The sequence below is a fragment of the Lampetra fluviatilis genome, chromosome 16, assembly GCF_964198595.1.
Source record: "Lampetra fluviatilis chromosome 16, kcLamFluv1.1, whole genome shotgun sequence".
NCBI lineage: Eukaryota > Metazoa > Chordata > Hyperoartia > Petromyzontiformes > Petromyzontidae > Lampetra > Lampetra fluviatilis.
This window is the reverse complement of record NC_136290.1, coordinates 8,622,643-8,645,764: the sequence shown is the minus strand read 5'-3', so window position 1 is coordinate 8,645,764 and position 23,122 is coordinate 8,622,643. Positions and strand designations below refer to the sequence as shown.

The 23,122-nt window shown below is 45.2% G+C and overlaps 1 protein-coding gene across 1 annotated transcript in view; it reads left to right on the top strand.

The window, feature by feature from the left end:
• EXT2 (exostosin glycosyltransferase 2) overlaps positions 1 to 23,122 on the top strand; it is a 74,964-nt gene that overhangs the window by 36,214 nt on the left and 15,628 nt on the right. The window contains exons 8-11 of the mRNA XM_078863620.1: positions 75 to 168; positions 4,807 to 4,938; positions 11,590 to 11,779; positions 14,917 to 15,083. Of these exons, the coding sequence (XP_078719746.1) occupies positions 75 to 168; positions 4,807 to 4,938; positions 11,590 to 11,779; positions 14,917 to 15,083 (583 nt within the window). The remainder of the gene's footprint in view (positions 1 to 74; positions 169 to 4,806; positions 4,939 to 11,589; positions 11,780 to 14,916; positions 15,084 to 23,122) is intronic.

The window sequence follows — 23,122 nt, the reverse complement described above, 5'->3', positions numbered from 1 at the left end:
AAACCCTCTATTATGGATAATGTCGGTCGCGAAAGCCTACGTGTTAAACTTGATTTTCATTTGTCCGTTTTCAGAGCATCGGTGGTGCTACCTGAGGAGAAAATCCCTGAAATGTACAACATCCTGAAGACCATTCCCCACAAGCAGATTGTGGACATGCAAAGACAAGTGAGAGAGTGCATTTGTGGCAGTTCCTCTGGAACAATTCTCATGCAGCTGACCAAGTGTGTCATTGAGATTGTGCATTTGAGTGATAATGTTCGTACCGCTATTTTCAAAACCCACATGTTTTAAATGTTAAAATAACCTAACGATTGCTAAAGTAAATTCATCAACCAGAATGTGTGTTAATGCTTAGTTTCATACTTTTGGAGCGGTAAGACTTTAAAAAGGAAGACATTTGTCACAAATAAATCTTGCAAAGCTAAATACTTTCACCTGCGATTAGCGCGGTTGGCTACGTATGTTTCGAAAGAAGTTCAGCACTCATTCAAACAAAGCAGGACATGAAATAATACTCCACAAAGTTACTCTGAGACTAAGAGTGGAAACATTTGCCGTCTGCAAAAAGGCCTCTTTTTCTATTGGTTTCTTCTCCGAGCCAATGCCTGCAAAGCTTCTTGTGAACCCATTTAAATATTCAAGAAATAATTGATTGACCCCTTTCAGCCCTGACATTAATCACGGTTTGTGTTCACGTCACCCTGCCTTTAAGAAAGAAGCCATCACTTTTTCTGCGTAACGGGTCCGGCGGCGGGTAAATGCGTTGTCCTAAGCCCGCGGTCTATATATAACGAGAGAGGTCAAGCAGTTAGGAAAACCCTTTTAAGTGGGGCATGTTTCGGCAGCTCGTGGCCCCGCTTTATGACTGACGCCGTGGCCACGGGTCAGGGCCCTGTGTCATAAGGGCCCAGACGAAGCAACCTTCCACAAAGCGGCCATTGGAGCCCTCGGCAAATCGCTCATTCTCCCATTCGTGGTAACCGACGCATGCTGAAGCTAACAAAAAAAAGAAGAGATTCAGGAGCAGGGAGTGGCCAGGTGGCTTGTTAAGCCCGGCTGCCGTGTCACGGACAGCGCGCTTTGAGTGTGCGCGGACGGCGTGTGCGCTGGGGGGGGGGATTGTCGGGGTTCCATTTCAGTGTTCACTCTGTGAGGGCGCTTTGCAGTCTTGAGGCTGGCACTGTTCACACCAGTTGTCATCACGCCTGGTTATGTTTAAACTAATCAGCACGTTTACACTCGCGCGCCACTCATGCCAGATGCAACGGGGGCGGCGAGGGAGGTTCAGTTGCACTCATGAGCATCAAGACGAAGCGGCTTTCATCTGATTGGCTTGTCAGTTTCCTGTGAATAATTAATCAGATAAATCGCATGTGGTTCATGTGATGCAACAATGAAAACAGAATAACGATATTAATGGCAGACAAGTGTAGTTTTGAACAGGAGCAGGCTTCTTGAATAAACTGGAGAAATCTGTCAACTGCACGCACAGGATTTGGTGGCCATTGCAGTGAACATTTTAGTTTTTCCCATTTTGAAAAAAACATTTTTTTGATTTTTATGAAAAATTCATTGAAAAAGTGCTGATTCTCACCTGGTATATAGGAGGGTGGATCACTCAAAGAGTTAACCAGACTGGTAAGGACTTTATCAAGATGACACCATCCTCTGAAACACCCATATGGTTGGAGAGCGAGCGCAAACAATAAAATGGACCTCTGTCATAACGTGTTAAGGGCCCGTTTTATGTTCCAACAAAAGGGAAAAAAATTTGAAAAATGTTCTGCAGACTGCTGTTGGCCTGGCGATCAGGCAGGGGGTGTGTGCTTTGAGTCTGTTCGGCCGTTGCTGACTGATAAGTTGGGCCCATGCAGACCATCGCAGCAAGGCAGGGCTTTTGTACAACCCATATCATCCATCAAACCCCCGGACATTGTCTCTGAGATCAAAGGGGGCCAGCCTCTTCTCCAGGGATCTGTGCGGCAGGGTCTGGCCTGCTCAGCTTGACGTGGTTTTTAGGCTCCAGAGGCCGTGCAGGACTCTTCTCCCCTCCCTCTCTCAATCTCACCCTCCCACTTACTCACTCTCACTTGCCCTCTCACTCTAAATCACCCGCTCATTCTTGCTCTCATGCGTATATCCTCGTGTCTATTATGCTCTTCCTTTTTTCTCTTCCCGTCACCGTCAGGCTGCCTTGTCTCTCACTCTCGTCGTCGCACGCTCTTCCTCAAGCTCTTATCCACCCTCTCCCATACACCTTCTCCCTCCCTGTCTGTCTCTCGTTCACTCCCTCTCAATTACACTCTCCGCCCCCCCGACTGCCTCTGTGGCTCCCTGTTTTCCTCCCCCATCCCCTCTCTCTCTCTTTCCCCATTCCTTTGCCTCATTCTCCCTGCTTCTTATCACCCTCTCTCCGTTTCTCTCACTCTCTCCGTCTCTTCATGTGACTTTCCCTCGCTTCCCGTCTCCCCCTTCGTTTTTCCATTCTCGGTCTCTCTCTCCCGCTCTCTCAGTCCCCATTTCTTACCTTCCTTGTCTCCCTCACTCCCTTCCTAATCCGCGTTTCTCTCCCATCTCCCCGTTTCTCTCTCCCCGTCATTAACCCTCTCCGTCTCTCTTGGGCCCCGTAGCCTCTCCCCTTGCCAGCCGCGCGCTTTTATTGGAGAGGCTGTCGCGTTGGCAGCGCCACTCGCCGCTGTGCCGTGGGGTTGGGCGGCGGCGGTGGAGGAGGCAACATCTGTACAGCAGAAGCTGATCTCTGACTCAGCACCGAAACGAATGCGTAAATACCCATCCATGAGCAGCTGGGACCCATATCTGACAACTTCGTGAGGGATTATTCAACCCCCACGAAAGAAAACACATATATATTATTTTTACGATATTTATTGAGGTGTATTAAAATCTGGCTTGATAGCAAAGTTTACGAAATGGTAACGGTAACTTTGTTCCATTTAACTTCAATAGACTTTAAGCTTAATCAACTTTATTTGGTATGCTAATCAACCATGTTTGGTATATGCAGTGAAATTGGTAAGAAAAACATGTTTTTGTTGCATGTAGGCATGTAAGGAGAATTAACCGAAACTATGAAATCCCGTCAAGGGAACTGAGAGCAGACATTGCTGAATTGACCATGGGAGGAAGTAATAACTTGTGTTTGCATGGACATGTGGTGTTAAATCTGTGCGTTGTGGTTGGGACCTGCTCATGATTCATTATTGGATCATTAAGCATGAATCACAAACCTTTGTTGGGGTCATTAAGAATGGCACCAAGCCATTGCAAAATATTCATTTCATGTCTGGCTATTGAATGCATATTGCATCGCATCAGACCAAATCATGAGAATTGGAGTGATAGCATACCTTCAGAAACATCGGTACATGTACAGCCCTCTTGTAAATCTACTGCTGGATGAGGGCCTCCCTGCACCGTGCGGATGGTGGTTCTTTAACCGTACTTCAGCACGCTGGTCAGTGCAAGTTGGTAAAAGTTTGGTACAGCAAAGGATTGTGTTTCACTGACCTCTGCTGCTCACGACGTAGCCACACAGCAGCAGCCGAAAACACCTGTGATGCTTGGTGGCTGCAATCTAAGCAATTTCCAGGTTCCAAAATCCCACTTAGCTTTTGAGATCTGATAAGATGGCATCTATTCCGGGTTATTTTGTCAAGAGGCAACAGAAACAAAGAATGTATAATAATTAGCTGTGCGCCATGCATCACTTAATCAAGTTTGGTCAATTATTAAGCATTGATTGAATCTTGTAAGTCTATTCGTTTTTATCCATCTAACATAATTTGTTCATGTGACCCCCTCCAGCAACTAGGGGCTGCTATATTCACCACAAAAATAAACAATCTTGAATGAACACCCTTAATTGTGACAATTAATTCAATGCAATCTATTGAATTGTCACAATTAAGGGTGAAAGACCCAACACAGAAGATCCATGGGTTTGATCTTCCTCTAAGCTCATGGTCGACACTAAACCGCGTCCACGCAAACCATGGCATATGTGGATACCTGATGCACAAATGGAAAATTAAAACTTCTCCAGTGTGCGACTGGTCATCCAGATCAGACCGTACAACATATAACGGCGCAATGCCCGATCCACAAATACGAAGGAGATGTCACCACAGCGATACACTCCTGACACGGTTGTCTGGCTTGACCACCTGAATGTGAAATTGTAGTTGTTCCTTTGCATCGACATCAGCCATTTGAAAGAAGAGGAAGAATGGATTGCAGGGGCTTAAAATATTACGCCTCTGATAATCATAAATTACAGTGTACATTTTACACATTAGAAAATACATTGTTTAGGAGCAGACATTTTTTTATCCATACAGGTTTTTAGGGTTAGATCGCGTACATATGTAAATGTGTCGTTAAACCCACCACCACCCGACACAGCCAACTAGTAAGGGTTGTCACGTAAACAGAACGTGCCAATTCGTCACTAGTACAGCACGCCGGTGTGTTGGAGAGCCAAGCCACAACATTTACAATCTGAGTACAACGTTTCGCCAGTAATTACAACTAGCTTTATCAGGCGACAGCCAGATTAGTGGAGAAGTCCTCCACCTGTTTTGTTCCTTAAATAGAGGCGTAGATGTGATGACAACACTAATTAATTCCACGTGATGTAAAATACGTAAATATTAAAGCTATAGGTTATGAGAGTTGTATTGTATTTCAGTTTATCTCCTTAGACTACTAATGCCCCTTTTGTTGTTGCATCTGAATCCAACTACTCCGGCTCATGTGATGCTGCAATGTTTTTTTATCAAACAGGTGAAATTCTACTGGGAGATGTACTTCAGCTCAGTCAAGGTCATCGTCCTGAGCACCCTGCAGATCATCAACGACCGGGTTTACCCTTACGCAGCCCGCTCCTATGAGGAGTGGAATGATCCGCCCGAGATGGTAAGTCACGACGCGTGGATTGCCGACCCCGGGCAAACGCCAAGCGCCATCATGATCGACTGTTATTTATGTTTTCGTGTCCTCGATTGGCACTGTGTTGTATTTATTGTGGATGTTTCTCGCCGCCTCATCTGCAAACTTAACAATCCCCGATGATTCTGCGCAGCGTATTGAGATGCCGTCACATTTTGGATGCTTATATTAATCCAATTTGTGTTGTAGTCAAACTTAAATCAAATCTGGTCTGCCACTTTCGGCACCAAGTGCAAATTTGGCAGAAATTCCCACTTTGGACTTATTTCGGTGTTATTTTAAAGGACGATTAATGCTAAGGTGCTATGGATGCGTGCAATGGCGGAGCCACGATTTTCAGGTGGGGGGGGGCAACCCTTCCAGCAATGAAAAATGATAGAGGAGTTGTTAGTAAGTAAGGACTTGTCCCTTGCTTTTTATTTGACGCGTGTGCGTCGATGGCGCAGCCATCGATCGAGGGTCGAATTCGAACCGCGTTGTGTGATCGGCATCGCGCTCGCTGAAGGTGAATGCCTTCGGGGAAGTCGTGTCCTGTATACGCAACTGCTCGCAATTCTGTGAGTCACTTATAACTGCTTTGCCGTTACTTATTGCCAATTATGGACTCAAACTATTGTCCTATTATCTCATAGAGTCCCTGGCACGTAATAATATGCTACACAGTGGCAGTGGCGGTCGCAAAATGCCTATTTATTACTAATAAACTCCAATGATCCGATCGAAATTAGGGATTTCGATCGGATCATTTGGGGGGCACGTGCCACCCCACCCCCCCACTGGCTCCACCAGTGGATGCGTGAATTGTTGCACCACTGACAATAATATTTAAACTTGAAACTATGGTACTTGCAATTCATGATTTATGACCGAAGGATATATAAATACGCGAACACACACTGAACTTTAACTTGAATGCACGAGCCACACTCGGTCATTGGCTCTACTTGGACCTCCAATTGTATGAGATTAGCTCTTGTCACTCCCAGCAGAGATTACTTCATGAATGCCAGATCCCCTTATTAGAGTTTCATTTCTGCCAAGGGTCCAATTTGTGTTCATATGAAATGAAATATTATTGAAATAGTTTTTGGTGGCAGTAACGCCACTGACTGCAGTGTATAGACTCACTTGAAGAGTGACCTTCGCTTTTGACAACATTAGAGCGGCCTCAAAAATGACTGAATCGTTACGTTACTGTGCTGGTGAGATTTAGTTCCTCGTATGAGCATTCGCGACCTGAGTTCGATTCCTGGCATGGGTTTGACCGGCTTCCTCGCCCTTCACCAGCCTGCAATGACCAAAGTGGTGAAGTATGGTCAGACAAACTCCCACGATCAACATGGTGCAGGGAGGCCTTCATTCCAGCAGTTGATTGATAAAGAGCCCCACATTATCACTATTATTATGAGCATGAGCAGACCACGTTTGAATGCCACATACCTTAGTCTGTGGTCTCTGTGCCTGTGTTTCCCCTTCCCAGCTAAGGGGCTATATTTAAACAATGTATGGATCACATGCGTATTCAAGCAGTCTCCGATGCCCTGTAGTCATAAATCAACTCTGGAAACGTAGTTGAGGGCAGGGCTGTAATGAGGTGTGTTTGACTTTACAATCCCGTGGCCATATGCATGTGTCTAAACAAGCGATAACTATGTGCTGTGGTTCTCTGTGGTTCATACACATCTGGATTAATAACTTCCGTCTGTCGCTAGCTTGGCACACGTGATGTTGACATGAAAACTTTCATGACATCGCAGTGGCAGATATATTATACAATGCACGATGGCAGATATTATTACACATTCATTTGTGTTTTTGTTTCACGTTTATATTTTCTACTTAAACAGGAATGTGGGTTTGTGTACACACTGCACATCTTAGGTATACATACATGCACACGGAAATATATGCGTTGACACACAGAGCCATACTTGGCAACCGCTGGCATTCCTAGGTTTTAATCTGTGTACCTTTGGCTCGCAGCCAAACCAAGGCACCTGTATGATGCTTGCGCTGTGATGTTCATTCCCGATATAGCCAGTATCAAAAGTTGGATTTTGCGAAGCATATACAATTTTTCTAAAGGCCTTTCGTGGCAATGTGCTTATGAACTTTCTACTTACGCACGGAGATTGAATGCTCGAATCCTAAAAGTACAAAGAAACAACACGTACTCTCACCTCTGCATGCCTGTGCCAGAGACCATTGTTTTGAATTTCCAAGTCCAATACCCCCAACCCAGTTATCCCAGTCCTCAGCAGGACCTCTTTGCTCATTTCCATCGGGCCACGGCTTATTTTTGAATTTGTAAACTGATCTTTCCTGCCCATTATTCACTGCTTTGCGCTTTATACCTCTCTGAAAGCCCTTAGGATAACAGTGTTCTCCCCAAACATGAATTGCGTTCATCACTTCATAGACTCGTGGAGCATTTTGTTGCCTTGGGTTCTCTCGCTGCTAATCAAAACCACATTGACGCCGACCGTTATTTATGGACGGGAGCCCACTTGCTCAAAATACAAAAAAATACCGAGAGAGTGAGTGAGCTGAGTTTGTGGGGGGGGGGGGGTGCATGCGTGCGCGCACAAAGAAGAGTTGGGTAGTTAGGATCGCTGGGGTTGGAGCTGACGTCTTCTGCTATGACTTGGGGAGGATGTCATGCCTGTGGCTTGAAAGTGGAACAGAAGAGATGAGCCGTTTTTTTAAAATTTCTGTTTTTTATGGAGATCTTTCACACTTGCAAAACATCAATACTGCACTTGGTCGGGTTAGGACAGGGCTTCTAACTGTCTGGCATATGTTTTATTCAAATGTAATCTAGAAGTTTCCCCTCCGCCCCCATAAATGTGACCACATACACTTGGGCGAAAGGAAGTGCATTAGTTGGATGTGCTTGCGTTGGGAATTTTTTTAAATCTAGAATAAAATTTGTATAGGCCGTATAACGAACTGCTAAATATTAAAATGCAAGCATGATTTCCCAAGCGGGTGCAAGTAAGCAATACGGCTGTTGATTAATGTGTACAAGGTTATTTAATTTGGAAACATTTTCTTACGTCATCGCGTAATATTGGGTGTGCAAAAATATTCCGGTTTATAAGCTGCCGTAAAAACAACCACTCTTTCAAGTTTCCTTGGTTAATTTTTCATTATTATAAAAAATACGCATTAGTTCTGTGTGTATATGCCTGATATTGAAATGAATTATGGCATTTCTAAATACACTCGGATATCCGTAATTGTTAAGCGTAGCCTGCTATGCTATTTAAGTTTCAGTGTTGCGATTTTCTTGAATGCTCTTCCGCGCCAAGCCATGTAAGCGGCGTCGCATCTGGTGCTCGTACAATGCGTGTAGTGAGTACAACTTGCAAGCATTTCGTTTCAACGAGCGTGATGACCACTATGCATGGCGGAAGAATGTTGCAGAGATAAGAAGTATGTTCTCTTACGTGGCCAATGCGCGATTTCAAGACGAGTTGTGTTTTTTATTTCACTGCGTTGTGTCCAAATGAGGGGGGAAAAAATCCGTCTTAGAACATATTTCCGTCTTGATTATTATATACACGTTTATGAATGTTGTTTGCCCCATCTCCTCCGCTTCGTAATTTGAACGTTGCACATCTCTATTGTGTGTCGTCGTGAGTCCGACTCGTATATGTTTTTGCGCTTTGGTAAGTAAATAAATAAATAAACGGATCAAAGTGTCGCATTATAGCTCCGCAGCGCGGTCATAAATATTTGTGCCTTGGCGCTTTGCAGATCACGGCGACAAAAGTTCCACGGGAGGCCAAATGGTTTTAATCAAAGGCCAGTTTGCCGGGCAATGAAGCACAAGGTCACCTGGTTAGCTTAAAGCACGCTTGAACCGGAAGTGTCTCCATGGTGATTTAGCACCCATTGATCTTTCCCCATTTGCTCCCCCGGCGAGCACCAAAGAATGTTTTATTTTGATAGATCGTCTCTCAAGGGGAGAGAAACTGCTGTAATCACACGCGCAATTACGTGTGCTATTGTGTGCATTGTATATATATACACACACACGTGCATGCAGGGGTGGAGCAGTGGCGCAGTAGTTAGCGTGCACTGCACCGTGAACCAGACGAACCGAGTTCAATTTCCGGCCTTGGCTTATGTCAATGGCGAACCGTATCTGAACCCCTTCATCAACTTGAATTGACCAGCATGGTGAAGTATGGCCAAATGACCCCCATGACCAACACAGTATGTCAAGGCCTTCATCCTGCAGTTGATTGACAGAGGACCACATTAGAAAAAACATGATAATCAAAGATGAAGTTGCAAGTACTATCCTCCCCTGCTTCAGCAACCTTCATTGACCTGCGTAGTGAAGTATTCTCAAACAATCCTTGTGACCACCGAGGTGTGAGAGGGAGGCATTTGTCCAGCTGTGGATTGACAAAGGGTTGCAAAGAATGATATTATATCAGCACACGCACGCTCATACGGTACATGTACATTACATGCGATTCATGAGAAGGTTGTCTCTCTATTTCTTGAAAACGTGTTAATAGTGAGCTCACTCACACTCGGCTCCACTGAAATACTTATTCTGCATGGGTTTTTTTAAAATGTAAGCTTATTTTAAAGCCACACACAGAATAATACATATTTTAAAAAATATATATGTTTTTACTTGTGCAAACATCTATACACCTAACTTGCCATTTGTATTTTATTTCTCTAAGCCGATTTAATTAATTATTCACCAGCGGAACTCACCTCTTTTAGAATGTAACAACATTCACAGCGGTACGTTCGATTGGTGCAGCTCACGTTTGCTGTTAAAACTGCATGCGGGGCTAGCCGCGACATTCCCTGCTACTCGCCGCTCCATCGCAAGCAAAGTGGTCGCATGAAATAGATGTATCCAGCGCAAATAAACTACTAAACTAAGCAATGTTATTTTTTTTCACCAGGTAAGGCACGCTGAACCATGTAACCCTTTTTCAGAAGCCACAAATGATAGGTGAACGAAGTGGCTTGTCACGTGGAAATTTGTAGCAGCCAAATACTTTGAATGTATGAAATGGCGAATGTTCACGCTGTCCCTTGTGAGTTGCAGTTGCTGTAATACACAGCAGCGAGCAGATAAATATGAGACTTCAATGTCAGCGTGACCTTAGATGAATGCTCATTTAATTAATTTTGTGTGTTTCTCAAATTTTGTTTACCGTCCATTACAAGTTTCTGTCTTTTTGATAGAGAGTCGTTGAATCACAAAATATAGTCACCCTATTATCATGTCTTTTTACAGAGATAACCAGATATCCCTGCACCTCCGATTAGCGCGGTTGGCTGCGTACGGTACGAAATAAGTTCAATATAGGTGCATATAGCAGAAGTTAAGAGTGTGGATAATATTTTTTTCTTCAGAATCAGAGTATCTATTTATCCTGTAGAATCCAATGAGCTATGAAATTCTAAACTTTTACTAAACAACTTTTATTCTACCAATTAGGGCCCACTGAGCTATATAGCTTTTTTTCAGAAACAACCTGGCCACAAATGATAGCTTAAAGAAGTGGCTTTTCACGTGGACATTTACAGCAGCAGCAGCAGCCAAAAACTCTGAGCGTACGAAGTGGCAAAGGTCGCTGTAATGCACGGCAAAGGTCGCTGTAATGCACAGCAGCGAGCACGATCGCTCTGTAGGGGAAAGATTCGGCATGTACACACGTGTACACGTGTGCGACGCACGCGGCAGGGATGTGCGCCGCTACACATCCGGCGTGGCGGCACGCTCTTTAGCGCTACGAAGCTATAGAGCGCTACGTTTGCGATTACAGCTTGGGTTTTTTTTTATCGCGTCAAACTGACCTCCATCGCAAGACGCTGTGCACAAACGGTATTTATTTCTAGAGGGAGGCAGTCGGGCATAGGCAGAGGAAAAAAAGTTAAGTCTTGAGACTGGTTTTGGACAGGGAGCCAACAGCATGGAAGAAATGGGAGTTTTAAGGCTTTGGGGGCAACAGAGGAAAATGAATGATCTTCTGAGAAAGTTAGTGATCTTCCTCCAAGAGAAGACTGACTGGGGACTTGGGAAGAAATCCTTTGTTGTTGGTGCGGAGAGTGGGTAGAGATGAGTATAGACTGTTACAAGAGGGGAGACTGAAATGGAGTGTGGAGGGAAGTGAGATAAGAGTGGAGGAGAGGTAGGCAGGGGAAAGTTTATTTCAAATCTTGAAGAAGGTGAGTTAGATTGTTCAAATAGATCCGGGATCAGATTCGGAGCCATTGGAGGGATTGGAGTATTTGTTGAGCTATCATTCGTGGCCAGGTCTCTTAAAAATAAGTTAATATCTTCGTGGGCTTGATCTGGTAAGATAAAGAACCAAAAAAGAACCAAAGAGTAATTCCTGCAGTCACGAAAGCTTCAAATCAAGTAAGATCAAGATAGTTTAGTTTTATTTGTATATTTCAAAGTGACTTGTTTTACCTTTCCTATACTTTGTGCTGCTATCGCTTTTTGTATTGTTTATTGTTGTAACGTGCTGACCCGCCCCTACTGGACATGTGGGTGAAGAAGAGCTTCATAGCTCATCGGATTCCTCCAGTCTGAATAAATCGTCTGATGATTCTGACTCGTTTTGTTCGCAGAGGTGGAGCGGTGTGAACAACCCGCTCTTCCTGCCACTCATCCCGCCACGGAGCCAGGGCTTCACGGCGGTAGTGCTCACGTACGACCGCGTCGAGAGCCTCTTCCGCGTCATCACCGAGATCGCCAAGACGCCCAGCCTCTCCAAGGTGCTCGTCGTCTGGAACAACCAGAACAAGAGCCCGCCCGCAGGTACAACGCGGCGGGTTCCCGCAGTGCCTGGTGTCGGTGTGACGACGACGGTAGGAAGTGCTCCGCCAAGGCCAATGTGGAGTTTTTTCAAGGATAATGCAACACCGAAATATCAAGGTTGTATGGCCGAGGCTGTCCAACATGAGTTTAAAATGTTGTTGATCAGATGGGATTCTCGTAATGTCTAAACCCAGTGACCCGAGTTTGATCCCATTCACGGCTAACATCAGTTGACGATGATAGCGCAAATGATTCTGGGCCTCCCTTGGCAGTATCAAAACATAAGAATAGGTTTTACCCTCTCTGGCAATGAAACAGGTGTTAAGATGTTAAAACACCAAACTGAAACCTTATTGCCAGAAAGGTTAAAACCTATTCTTATATTCGATTCTGTGCCCACTGTTCACCAACCCGCACTGGCCAGCATGGTGAAGTATGGTAAAAAATTAACCCTCATGGCCACACGATGTGGGGGAGGCCCTTATCCAGCAGTGGAATGAGCAAGGACTGTAAGCATATTTTTGTCCTGCAATTCCTATGGCCTGACATGTTTTAGTACAAGGTTGCAATGATGTTACTCAAGCGAATGATGGACCACTTGACCGTGATTGTAGCGCTTGTTCTGTTATTAAGTTTTAAACTCAACTTTTAAGAGCACGGGGAACACATTCTATATGCCTGTCAACAACACGCGCATAGAGCTGGCATGAGTAAACAACACATTTGGGGAGACGGTAATTTGGCATGAACACTACCTTGATAGGAAAACTTATAATGGCATATTGCCCTTCTTCATATTGCATAACGAAGGGCCAGTAAGACGGGCCAGTTGCATACCTGCCAACCCCTTATCAGTGCCTATCTTATTATAGAGCAATTCAGACCATATTGGTCACCCCCGTGCCACTTATAAATCTCAACGTTCATCCTACAAAGTCCCATGACAAGGGAGAAACACAAGCAAATAGACGAAAGTTTTTGCCCGTATTGGAACGGCTGTACGCCGTATGAACCTGAAAACTAAATTTTCCTGTACAAGAATACGGGTAAACCATATGGGTTGACAGCTATGCAGTTGGGAAAAGTAACAAATTAAGTCGTTTAATCGACGCAAAATTCTAATCCACCAATATTTTTGTGGTCGATTACTCGGGGGGTGGGGGGGGGGCCTTTGAAAATAGTGGCAGCCCATACAAGCTACAAGCTATGGCCAACGTGATATGGCTCATGATGCCGATGATGTCAAGCCCCCTCCTCCCCCACCCATTACCTCCTGCCCAGTGTCACAAGTGGGAACATTGGTCCTTTTTTTTGTATCCCATCTATATTCGTGTTATCCGGTTTGTGGCGTAATATAAATCGGTAGAGCCATCGGACACTTAAATAATTGTATATCCCGGCTGCAGAAGTGGGGTTGAATCTTCAGTTTAGTGACCTGGAATGCTGATGGCGATGCACATCTGAAGTCTCGTGACTTGGATTCTAGCTTGGTGGATCACCCTGGGATGGTGTTGTCATGTTTAGGAGGACCCCACCTGCAGAGCAATGAATTGGTGCCTGTTGGAGGCAGTAGAGTTAGAATTCAACTTGTCTTTGTGGCGTTTTAATGTTACCCCCTTGTGTGGCTTCATGGCATAAATTCTGCTTTTCCACCCGAAAAAAAATCCTAAGGAATGAGCCAAATATTTCAACCAAGATCCTCCTGAATTGTTTTATTTGAGTCCCACTGAGGCCTTGCTGGATAAACTGCGATGTTATATCATAAGATATCAAATGTGAGTTAATATCAGCTGTTAGTCTGCCAAAACATGTTCATAAAACAATATAAGTATTTTCAACAGAGCCTTTGGTAATGACACTTGTCTTGAAGTAATTGTACTAATTTACTGTTATGTTTGCCAGCACAGCCATAACTGTTTTAGTTCAACACACATTGTCTGTTTATAACAAAGAAACATGGAGGAAAGTATCTTCAACTGCACATTACAGTTTAAAAGGAGTGACACTTGGGAAGACTGAATGTTTCTTATCTGAGACGATCCGTTGGAAAGCGAGTAATAAGCCTAACGGTACAAACAAATACAGTTATCTATCCATAACGGGTCCACATACAGCTACATCTGCTTTTTGTGTGTGCGTTTTTCACAAAGTTAGCAGCAAAGCCCAGTTCATAATCACATGATTCCATCGGGCTCTAAGCATAGACGCACACTCACGCGGACGTCTGCGGGCGCGATTCGGGAGTAACCGGGGGAAAAAAGATCGCAAAGAATGGCAGAAAAGAGCAGGGTTAATGGCAGCCTCCATCCCTGCTGACCTTTGACCTCGCGTCGGGGAGGAAGTTTTCCTTTAGAAGGCGGAGGGTAGGGGGAGGGAGGGCAGCAGTGATTTAGGTAAGGGTGCGGAGTTCCATCGACATGCATGAAATAGTGCCTGTCTTACTGATTTAATTTGCGATGACGGCAACAGGGTAGGCTCAACGGTAGAACGCTTAACGGTAACAGTGCCCAGCTTCGGCATTTCTTTGAACCTTGGTCTAGGTGCATTAGTAACGTGCCGTTGCTCAGATGGGATTTCATTTGGTGTCCTGTCAATTCGCATTTACAAGAGGCTCTAAGGACATTGTTTTTTAATGTGACGTTTTGCTACCTTTTTGAAAGAGTATAGCTTGTTTGTATAGGTTTGAAATAATTAACTGTTACTCGAACAACACGATAAACTATTGAACGGGGAGAATGATGTACACGAGTGATAATGTTGGTGATGACAAAAGTTTTGATGTTGGCGAAAGTGGTGGCGATAGTGCCAAAAGTAGTGATGGTATTTGTGGTGACACGGACAGTCGTCATGGTGATGGTATTAGTGGTGATGCTGACAGTCGTCATGCTTGGTGTTGATTATGGTGCTAGTGCTGATAGTCGTGGTGGTGCTGATCCTGTGCGTATGCATGCATGTTGAACTTCTTTTGCACCATACGTAGCCAATCTGGCTGATCGGAGGTGCAGGGGAAGGACAACAAACTAAACACAAAAAGCAGTTCTGAAGAACTGACAGTCGTCACGGTTTTGCTGGTGGTGGTTCCGTGTGACTCACCGCCGATGTCTGCCTTCCCGTGTTGGCCCTGCGCACCTCCGCAGAACCCTTGTGGCCTCGCATCACGGTGCCTCTCAAGGTGGTGCAGACAACGGAAAACAAGCTGAGCAACCGCTTCTTTCCCTACGAGGAGATCGAGACGGAGGCCGTGCTCGCCATCGACGACGACATCATCATGCTCACGCCCGACGAGTTGCAGTTTGGATATGAAGTACGTACGTGTGAATGTGTGTGTGCGTGTCGAACGTCTTTCGCACCGTACGTAAAGTCAACCGTGCCAATCGAAGGTGCGGATGTAAGCAAGATGCGTTTAATTCCACATTGTAAACGAGAACTAAACTATTTTATCTTACCAGGTAAGGTCCACTGAGCTATGTAGCTTTTTTCAGAAGCGACTTGGTGACAAATGATAGCTCAATGAAGTGGCTTATCACGTGGACATGTATAGCAGCCAAATGCTCTAAACACATTTTTACATGTGGAGGAAAAATCTAGAGGACCCGGAGAGCATGCAAACTCCAAATATACAGCAGGCGTCAGGTTCGGGATCAAACCCACGATCTCCTGTAAACCAGGCGAGGTAGTTAACATTTCACCACTGTTGTGCCCCATTGTACCGACCGCAGTGCCTTCAAACCTAACATTAGGCATATTACTCAGTGCTTGTAACTTCTGCCTTGATAACAATAGAAGTATCAGAATCTGAATCTTTATTTAGACTGGAGGAATCCGATGAGCTCGGAAGCTTTTTTTCACAGATGTCCAGTGGGGGCGGATCAGAAAGCTACGGCAAGAAACAACGCAACAAAAAACTATAAAAGAGCAAGATAGAGAAAAGGCAGGCAAGTCACGAAAAATATAAGGAAACAAAGCACACAAATATACATTTCTGCCTGTTTGGCAATACCAATTGCAAATTTGGGGTAGGCAGCATAACAACAACAATCCCAGACCACACACCAAGACAATACAGTCTCGCGATTACATTGCACGTTACATTTCAATAAGCGATACATTGGTAAGGTTCATAGCTATAAATCACGTTGGTAATTGTGGCCGTATATGACAAAAAATTAACCCGTAAAAATAAAGTTTTTCACTTTAAATCCTTTATATGCGTGGCATCGGTTTTATTTTATTATTCATTTCTGTTTTTCTTGAGTAAGAGTTTCATTTTGATCACATTGGTATTTTAAATTAAATATGAAATTTTTTGTTTTCCTCAAAAGTGGAAAATTTTGGAAAAAAATTTTCACGAAAATAAATTTTCACGCACAACGAGTCTGTGTGCAAAATGTCAGCTCAATTGGATCACGGGAAGTGGGTTAAAAAACGACCGAAAGATTTGCACGGTCGTAAGCGCGCAAGCAAGCAAGCAAGTGAACTTAATATAAAGGATTTAATAATCTTCTGCTTAAGGATATATTTTTGATAGAAGACGTCATGGTTAAGGGAGGAAACAAGGTTGTTCCAAAACGTTGATGCCGTAATAATGATAATAATGCTGATGATGGAATATTAATAATAGAGTAGCATGAATATTAGCCCTTCGTCAATCTACTGCTGGATGAAGGCCTCCGGACAAAGTTTGGGTCACGGAGGTTGTTTGATCATACTTCTCTGTACCGTGGTCATATCACTCATCGCTGATGCTCGCTGTAGTTGGGAATTGAACCCAGGCTGATTCATAACGCTCTTTGCAAACCACTGCCGTAATACTCGGCCTCAATAATACTTTTAGAGATCTTGATTTGAAAAATGGCACTAAAATGTCTAATGTATATAGATTATAGTGACTAAGTGACTGATATACATTCCAATCATGTTCTAGAATGGCTGGAAAGCTGAAATATGATACAAATGTAATCGAATATAATGATAAAGGCCAAAAAAACATTATTTTACATTTTGAGCCCAAAACAAGAAAGGTCTGGAGGTTGATTTATTTCACTCGTAGACCAGGATCAGGGTAAGACTCGACATTGTTTTCAGTGTTATGCTAAATACTTACAAATATATGTCATCAGTGAACCAATTAATTTTGTCACCCATTGAGGAGCAAGTAGCAACATATAACACTATTGAAGGTACAATAGATAATACACGCATTTCTTGAATTGAAGAAAGGTTATAAAATCTTCTTGGTTCTTTCGGTAAAGTCACATAGAAGGGAAATAATAAAAATAAAACATAATAAAATAATTCTCACGACGTTTCGGCCACAATGCAAGCATCCATCCTCAGGTGTTCTTCTTGAATGACACTTGTCTTTCCGACAGACCTGTTCTTCACCTAAGGACGGCTGCTTGCGTTGTAGCCGAAACGTCGTTAGAATTATTTTATAATGTTTTATTTTTATTATTTTATTAATTCCCTTCTACGTGACTTTACCGAAAGAACCAAGAAGATGAATCCCTGCAGTCAAGAAAGCTTTAAATCGAAAGAAAGGTTATAAAACTTTGGTGGGGTGGTGGGATGGGGAAGATAACGGGAGGGAATTCCAAAGTCTGCCAGTGCTAGAGGAGGAGGAGGAGAAGCAGGAAGAGACGCGTAGAGTGATTCGCAGTGTGGTGGACGACTGATGTGGATGGGACGTGCAACGTTCACTCTCTTAGCTCCCGAGTCATCGTCATCGGTGGAGAAATCAACGAGTGAAATTCACGTGAACAGTAACCATGGTAGTATATTGAAAGAAGGGTGATGTTCATAATAATACGAAGCGATAGGTGTACTGTAATTCTATGCATTTTAATGGAGCTCTATAAGCAAAGCATCAAAAAGGACTCTCGCATTTCAAGCTGCGATTCACAACATTGTCGTGAATGCAAGAAACTTGAATTCCTTCATCGTTTTTAGTTGTTTAGTTTTTCAGCCTAGTCCTTTCACCCAGTATCACACTGAATATATCAAATGTTCATCTATAGTGTGAGAGATCATTCGACATGTAAGCATGCCAACGTTTTAACAACTAAACTAAACAAGATGCTATTTGCCTCTCGGAAAATGTCAAGATGTTTGGTACATCGTTTGTGGTTATGTGTGTTTCTGTTGGCCAGTGGTTGTAGCTTACAGCGGCTATTTTTCTCGTAAATTTGACCTTAAAAAAAAAAAATCTACTCTGGAATGTGAAATGTCACAGTGAGAAACTCGCATCCGACTTCTTTTTTCGGTGCGTGTTTTTGTTTGTTAATTCTGAGCTATGCGTGATGTAAGCCATGATTTTAAATAGCAGTGTGAGGTCACAGATTTAAAATTGAGTCTGCAAATGTTTTCCTTGTTTTATTCTTAGAATACGTGTATCTGCGTACGCATGCTGGTCAAACGTTTGACACACTACGCATTGAATATGGCTGTGACGACGCGGAGATTCATAACTTTTTAGCTTCGTGATAGGTGCACCGAATCGTGCGCATGAGAATTGCCGTCCCGATTTGTTCAAGTTCAACGTGAAGGCTCCATGTGACCCTTCCAGCCACTAGAGGCCGCTACCTTCAGCACAGTTAAATCGAGACCATGCATTTCAATAATCCTTGAAATCATTGGTAGTGGGGTGGGCATAGAGAGCAACATTCTAACACACCTTATATGGAACATCCAGAACTGTCCGTGTGATTTGGAAAATTACTAATACCCAACGTAGAGCTTTAATTGGACTGATGCGTTCATAAATGCCTCTGCAAAACAAGTCGATTGTTAGATTGGCACACCTACTTTTCAAATTTCATTCCCAACCACCTTTGATGCCGATTTGCGTACCCATGTGGCTAGTTAAATGGAAATAGAAAAAAAAAATATCTCGCTCCGTGGCAAAGTTAAAAAGATCTATATACGTGAGATTTTTGGTATCGTTAGCAGGAGCGGTGCGTGTACCCTCGAGTGTGTTTGAAGAATGTGCGCCGGTTCACAGGAAAGAGAGGGTTGAGCATCGTCTGGAGAGTTCATAAATAAGAAGTTTTCTCACGAAGGCCTTCGACTCAAATCCTTTGAAAATATGGGCGCAAAAATGTTTCAGTAAGCCCGCAAGCAAAGTGTCCTGGCAAGGCGAAGCCCACTGCATGGAAAGAGTTCCCTGTGTTTTCCCACTGTAGTTTGACTTTGGGGGAGCGGCGGCGGTGGGGGGGGGGGGCAGGGTGGGGGGGGGGTGGTGGCTTTGCCAGTTCTGCGCCGCTTTGCTTTACCCCGAGTTTTCTCTCCCCCGCCCCGCAGCCCCGCACTCTTCAAAGCAAGAAGGCTCGCGAAAAAGTACTGCCTTCCGAAAAAAAAAAAAACCCCCTCCAAAAAAAGAAAAGTTTTTCCAGCCTAATTGAAATCATAACATGTTTGGAGACAGAGATGGATGCTGCGTGCGGAGCTGTCATAGAGGGACGGCTGTGAATGCCGCTGAGAGGGGAGACGTCGTCGCGAGGGTTGGGGTTGAGCATTCTTCCCCTCACGTGTTTCCAATGGAGGCTGGACGGCGCCAACGCCACCGCCCGCCAGAGAAACGGCGCCTGCCAGGAGGAAGCCATGTTGGCCGCCGAGAGAGGGGTGGGGGGGGGCGGCAGCGTGATGGAGGCTGGCGGAAACTGGGGGTGTGTGGCGGTGGTGGTCGTGGTGGGGGGGGGAAGCAGGGGGGGGGGGGGGAGATGGGGCAGCGGGTGTCCGGTTAATGGGGCGCATTGCGCTTGTGTCGTGCTCAATTACCGAAGGATGGGGTGGGGGGGAGGGGGCTGCGCGTTGGCCCCCGAAGTGCTTCTCGTTAAGCAGGCCGCCGCCGCACGCTGCTCGCCATCGTCCTGGCGGCGTCTTCCTCTTTTAAGTCTTTGTCAGCTCGCCTCGGACGCGTTTCAGATTGGTTTGGCCCCGATGCATCCTGGTTAACCGAATCCCTCCAGGGCAAGGAGGTGGGCGGGGAGCGGTGGGGGGTGGCGCGCGGAATTATGTCTCTTTGCGAGCCCCCCGGTGTTGCCATCGCGTTGCGCGAGTCTCTCGTGGAGGTTTCTGGCGATAGGAATAAAAAGATTGATATCGCCGGCCAAAAGCTCTGCGGTGGCATACTAGCGATACTAGGGGAGGTGGATCCTGGGGATTGGACTGTCTCGATTACAGAACCCCACGTTTAATATAGAAAAGTTTGTTTGTTCAGGTGTTTGCTTGTGACGCCACTGTGACAGCTGCTAGCGCCCGGCGTGATGAGTGTCAAGCGAAAAATATCCTGCCCGTGGGTCAACAGCACATTGACCACGTGCAGCCTCCGACTATCGTCGTCCGCAGTGCTCCAAAGAGCGCACGGGGGGCGGGTTCTTGTGTCCCATCGCCCCCCTCGCAGGGAAGAAAAACACGCCGAAACCCTTTCATTTATCTCAACTTGATTTCTTTCGAGCCAGCTTCACTGTCACAGACCCGCCTACAGTTGAACGAAGCGACATTTAGATGGACGCCGGGTTTGTCTCGCAAACCGTGTGGTTATAGTTTAACGTTGCAAATTCACATTGTGACAAACGAATTATTTTCGGATGCCGCGTTGGCCGTGGTACACAAGCACCAATAGCAAAAAAAAAGAACTCGATATATTCGTCAATAACAATGCCTTAAAAGGCAGCGTATAATAGCCAACATTTGGCGCAATCGCATTTCTTCATTGCCCTCACAGTCTATTAAAACGTAGTGATTTAACGCGGCATTGCTGCGTGTTCAAAGCTGTCGTTGTTGGCCAAGGGCACTAACACTGAAACCTACGAATCCCAAAATGTGCCTTGGTCTGGGTCTGTGAGGCTGGGAAACTCGCGGTAATCCCAAAGAACAACTAAAAGAGGCATCAGTCAGGTTCTCTCTGTCCTACTGCCTCACTCGGTACATGTATTGTATATTCTTGGTTTTTTCGGTAAAGTCACGTAGAAGGGAAATAATAAAATAATATAAATATAAAACAATAAAAATTCTCACGACGTTTCGACTGCAACACAAGCAATCATCATCAGGTGTGAAATCCACAGCTGTGGATTTCACATTAATATATTTTTTATTATTTCCCTTCTACGTGACTTTACCGAAAGAACCAAGAATATGAATCCCTGCAGTCACGAAAGCTTTAAATAAAAATGTATTGTATATTCACATAACAACGGGTATAAAAACGCAAGTGATATTATGAATTTGTTGGAGCATAGCTTAATCACAGGCCGGCGTTGAAGCTCAGCGAGTAACATTGTTCACGGTAGCAACGAGCGGGAAGCAAAAGCGCTGTCAAGGAATGTGATGCAGGTTGCAGGGAGCAAAGACTCAAGATTAGACACTTGCGTGCCATTTCCACTACTCTTGGCTGTTTATTTTGCTACTCCGCATCGCTCTTCTCTGTTATTGATAGTTGTGAACCACCGTGCTCATCGCTCGCGAGCTTCAGTTCGGCAAAAGGACGCCGGCTGCTTTCCCATCAAAACAATGGACGGGAGAAATGGATTAAGCCGCCGGAGCATCCAGTCGTAGGCAGTCCGGGATACTCCACGAAGGTTGTTTTTCGCCAGTTGTTCTAGGGACGAAGTGAATGCCCATACATGGGTCAACATATCCATTGGTTCCACCTAAACTAGCAAAATTTGTCGTACCACACATCAGTTGATGCTAAACATTGACCACGCCAGGGCTGTAGGCATTGTTTGTGTGCTTAGACGACTTGAAAGACGATAGGTGATTGAGCACGCTAGAATTAGAAACGGTGCTTTTGCCAGGTCGAATATATATTGACCTCTGGTACTCGATTAGAGCAGTCGAGCTACTTGCTTGTGGTGACAGATGAAGATTGTTTGTGGCCCGTTTCAAAAGCGGTAGGTCTCATGTGACTGTGGGTGCCGTGTGAAAGTGAAGCTTAGCCTTGCGGCGGGGCCTTTGGTTCGTCCACCGCTGTTCTGTGACCGCGGTGCTCATTGCGTTGTTGTTCTGGAGACCAGGAGATCTGTGACCGATGTTCGGTCGTCGCGTTGACGGCATTCATCATGATTTCTCACTTAACAGAGTGGGCCGCGTGAAGGCTGCCATCTTCCACTTATGGTCCACCCTAAACCACGTCCGTACAGACTGTGGCAGATGCGGATGCCTGGTGCACAAAAAGAACGTTAAAACCCTTCAGCGTGCGACTGCGTCCATCCAGAACAGGCCGTACAACGTGTCATGATGCAATGCCCCGATCCACAAATACGGAGGAGACATCACAGTGATACACGTCGCTGCTCCTGATGCGGTTATCTGGCTTGACCCAAATTGGTGTGAAATTATAGTTGATGATCTGCATCGACATCAGCTCTACGAAAGAAGAAGTGCTCAGTGGTGCACAGCCACAAACCGTGATGCCACGCGGACGTTGCCGTTGTGAAACCGCTGGTTTCAATTAATGTCGGTGCCGTTAAGCTTTGCAGGTGTCATCGTCACATTGAGGCTTCAGGCCGGTTTTTGACGGCAGTGGCATGGAGCTGGTGAGTGGTTTGCAGCTGTGCGCTTGGAGGCCAAGTTTATATCTGGATGAGTGCGTAAAGAATGAATTTGTCATTATGATGAATTGTGGTGACTTTGGTCCAGCGTGGCTGGCAGCTGTGCAGCTCCTCTCTGGTCTGGCGTCGACGTCGACAGCCCACAATATTGCTCATGCGTTCCATTGCGATGCAAACTGGTGTGCACCCGTGCACGCACAAAGACAAAGGTCCCCGTTATAGCCTTTTTACAGGCCGTTAGCGAGCATCCATGAAAGTTGGCCACGGCACACGGAAGGGGTGGAGTGTAGCCAGCACCACGCCTTTGTCTCCCCACTACTGATTTTTACACCCCAAACCAGATTTATTTAAGACTGAGCCAACATAGGAGTGGCCCAGGGCCAGTTCAACGCTTCGTCGATGATATTAACCATGAGAAGGAATCGAACTCGTTTGCGGGGTTCTTAGAACAGCGCGCTTCACCACTCCACCCCTGCTGCCCCCCCCACCCACACGCACACACATGCACCCACACGCACCCACCCACCCACACGCACCCTCACGCACCCTATCTGCAGGGGCGTGAAACAAATGCCCGCGTTCGTACCGCCCGCAGATCTGGACGCAGATCTAGACGCCCCAAGTTTTATTCCTGGTGACCCGTGCCCAGATTTTCCTGTGTCTCTCCCTGCGCGTCTCGCGGTTGTATTCTGTTCTCTCCCAGCTGACATGTCGCCGATAATATATTTGGCCATCTCCACCGGCCTGCATATGTTATGATAAGGGTCAAATTGAACTACTTTTGGCA